The sequence below is a fragment of the Glycine soja genome, chromosome 8 (assembly GCF_004193775.1).
Source record: "Glycine soja cultivar W05 chromosome 8, ASM419377v2, whole genome shotgun sequence".
Classification (NCBI taxonomy): Eukaryota; Viridiplantae; Streptophyta; class Magnoliopsida; order Fabales; family Fabaceae; genus Glycine; species Glycine soja.
Window position 1 is genome coordinate 2,386,968 of NC_041009.1, and position 3,708 is coordinate 2,390,675.

General features: G+C 28.1%; 1 protein-coding gene across 1 annotated transcript; it reads right to left on the bottom strand.

Annotated features, from left to right (window-relative positions):
- Window positions 1-338: 338 nt before the first annotated feature.
- Window positions 339-1,400, bottom strand: LOC114421605 (thiamine phosphate phosphatase-like protein). Its single transcript, XM_028387623.1, has 2 exons — window positions 854-1,400; window positions 339-771 (listed from the first exon to the last, which is right to left on the bottom strand). The coding sequence occupies exons 1-2, from the start codon at window positions 1,319-1,321 to the stop codon at window positions 499-501; spliced, it is 741 nt and encodes a 246-aa protein (XP_028243424.1). The 5' UTR covers window positions 1,322-1,400; the 3' UTR covers window positions 339-498.
- Window positions 1,401-3,708: the final 2,308 nt, after the last annotated feature.

Consider the following 3,708-nt stretch of genomic DNA (forward strand, 5'->3'; position numbering starts at 1 on the left):
TTATAGTTAGAACTCAAAGATTTTTCTCTCGAGGTCTCCCTCCTGTGACCCTTTAAGAGGGTGAATCTACAGATTTGACATATCAAATTGCAAGATTCATCATTTCCTCATCGTGTTTTCTTCTCTCAATCTGTTTGATGATAAGGAGTATCCTGATCCTAACAGGATGTAATATGAATTCTCATCTATAATTCAAAGTTCATTCCTCTTAAATATTTTTATTTGTCTCTATAAATTGGTCACTAATAATGGAACTGGAGCAGGGAGATACAAAACTAAAACTAAAATAGAGAGATGTTTTGAAAACCGAAAGAGGGCTTTATTTTTGTAATGGAATATGGGGAACAAAACAATGCATGTTTAATGGACTTCCACCAACAATGAATAATCCTATAATTGGTATCTGGTGGAGAGAAATTGTGTGAGAGAATGCACCTTGGGTGGAGTACAGAACAGAACCCTCTCCAAGCAAGAAATGATATTCAATTGAATAGGTCTCTAAAGAGATATTTTGTTGATAAGGTTGAGTAGAATGGTTTCCAAGTCCTCTCCAGTGCTCCAATCATGAAGCTGTGCAGCAACTAGTTTTGGGTCAGAGTGAATCTTGTTCCAGAGAGGATAATTCTTCCTTGGCATGACAAAATCACCGCCCTTGAGCTTCAAAGTCGGGCAATAATCACCTGCACCATCTCCAATGTAGATGAATCTTCTTTCTTCTTCATTTCCAGTTCCAGACAATAAAGAACTTCGAATTTGGTCTATCACTAAACCCTAAGATGGAAAAAAACACTAAAATTATTGCAGTAGTAAAGAAAGAAAGGAAAGGAAAAGGAGATAAAATTAAGAAAGAAACCTTGCACATATTGGGAGGGCAGAGGGGACAAGAGTGAGGAGAGTGGGTAGAATGATGAAATGGAGTGACACGAAGGCGTCCTTGGTTGTCAAGAAAAGCAGGGTTTGTATGGATCTGGGAAAAGCAGTGAAACAAGGCGTGGTGTTGGAGAATGGTTCGAATGGAAAAGGTGTTGGCGTCGCTGATAATCCTCAAATCGCAGCCAAGAGCGTGGGCGGATTTGATGGCTGAAACGATGGGAGGAGGGAAGGGGAGCCTTTTGAGGCAGTCAGCAATGTGGTCGACGGTGACGCCGTTGGAGTGGAGTTGGGCCATGATCCTGTCCATGAGAGAGATCCAAGGCATGCTGTGACGAAGCTCCTTGAATAGCTCAGTCAGACCCAGTTCAGCCACAATCCATCTGTCACTGTCATCGTCGATTATTGTTCGATCGAAGTCCAAAACTACCACCACACCTCCTCCCCCCATTTTTCTAACTGGACAACCCTAGCCTGCCACACTCCCACTTATATTTTTCTCAATAAATTATCCTCAAAACTAAGCCATCAAATTCACCTTAGGGCTAATATTTGCTAAAAATAACAAATTCATAATAAAAAAGTAGGTTAACATGTCATTTTTATCTCCTATTTATTTAAATTTATGATTTTTATTTTTTTATTTTTTACTTTTAAAAATCTGTAATTTTAGTCGTATTTTTTAATTAAAATATTCTATTAGTAAATCAAACTTAACTATGTAATTTTTTAATTACTTTTCTAATAAATTAAGCTTATTAGTAATTAAATAATTTTAAACAAATATTTGTCATGTACATAATAAATAGACATACGTGGATCGACGTTTACAAAATATATAAATCAACATTTAAGATTGATCAACATTAAAAATGCAAAATTTTAAAAAATAATTTAATTAAAAAATGAGAAACTAAAATCGTTAACTTTTTTAAAATAAATAACGAAATATTTCAATTAAAAAATAAAAAAACTAAAATCATAAATTTAAAAAATTTGGAGAAAAAAAGTTATATTTTAACCTTAAAGTATAATTGAGCCATAAATATATCATTATCCAACCATACATTAACCTGTGTGATGATAAGACTATGACTTTAAAAGTTATATATATAATTTCTAATTGATTAACTATAGAACTTTCATATTCATAAGATTCAAATTGCAATTTTTTTTTAAAATAATGAGACTTTTTCACAATATTATTGGACTCCTGAGAATAATATTCCTGCGGGAAATGACTTTTCTGAATACTTTTTTAAAAAAGAAAAGTATATGTTTAGTTGAATATTTAAATTGATTGAAAATATTTTCATATTTCTAGGAAAATTTTAAAAATTTAATTCATTCACATTATTTAAAATATATATATATATATATATATATATATATATATATTTTATTATAAATACTAACATATTCTTATTGTAATATATATTTTATTTTTATATAACAACCAAAGTTTTCGATTTTCTTATGCTTTTCCGTAAGTTTAAAGAAAGCAACACAGCATTACGCAATTTTTTTTTAATAGACAAGATGAGATTTATTACTTGTTGTATAAGGTTTTTTAATAGGGCAAAGTGAGATTTTATTAAATAAAGAAGACCATACTTGTTGTATAAGGAATGCAAGCAAATGGACCTATCCTTGATACATGCAACAGGCCTAAAAGCCATATGTGCCCCAACATTACATCAAAATTAAAAAAAAAAGTTGACAATATGCCCCCACAAACCAGAATTGCCAATGTTTACATCAAATCATATATATGCTGTACGTGTAAAAAAAAAAAAAATAGGTATTATTTAGAAGTTATATCCCGGTACAAACAGAGGTGGAGAAAGGTTGTGAGGTAATGGATATTAACAAATAACAATGAAGGTGTATATAGAATTTTGATTATTTTATTCTTTTATCTTATTTATTTTATTTAAAATAGTTTTTTATCTTTTTAAAAGTGTTTTCTTTTTTATATATATTATTTAAAATATTTTAAATAATCTTTAATCTTTTAAAAAGTTGATTTTGATATCTTTGTTTAAAATATTAAAAATACTTTTTCAACTATTTAAATATATTTAACTTTATCCTTTAAATAGCATTTAGATAAACAATCATTTTAAATATATTTGAAAGACTGTTTTAACCTTTTAAATAAGATAATATGATATTAAAGTAATATTTTTAAAATATAAATGATTATTTTAAATATTTTAAATAAAAAGATAAATGATTAAATTGAATTACTTAGAAAATAAAGGATGAAATTGAGAAAAAATTAAGATAGAAGATCAAAATGATCATTTAACCTATAACTTTTATTAAAAAAAATATAATTTTCACCACACACACGGGAATCCAACATTCCTTGGTTTCTCCTATGAGAATAAAATCAATATAAAAAAGTATAAACATGAAAACTTAATTTTCTGGGAATAGAAGGTACTTGATTTTTTTATTTCTTTTAACAAATATGTGAATTTATATTCTCATCTCCGTATTTTTTAAAATTCAATAACATTCCCTAAAACAAATGTTTACTATGTTAAATTACTTTGCTTTAAAAAAAGGTTAAATTACTCAATTTTTTTAGACACAAATTACTCAATTAATCTTTAAATTATTTGAATATTTTTTAAAAGGTTTCTTTTTTTTAATTGAGAATTTGATCATTTAATTTTTTCAATGGAGTTTCTAAACTTTTTAAAATTGCCATAAATTATCATTTGCTTACTGTTTGAAATCTCTATAAAGAAATCTCAGAAATTTTTAGTTTTTAGTTTAGGGACTAATTGAGTATTTGAGTAATTTAACCTTTAAAATACTCGCAATTAC

Excerpts from the sequence above, each read along its gene's own strand:
- LOC114421605 (XM_028387623.1), bottom strand. The coding sequence starts at position 1,321 with ATGGGGGGAGGAGGTGTGGTGGTAGTTTTGGACTTCGATCGAACAATA. Across the intron at positions 772-853 it reads GCCCTCCCAATATGTGCAAG|GGTTTAGTGATAGACCAAAT; the intron begins GTTTCTTTCTTA and ends TTTCCATCTTAG.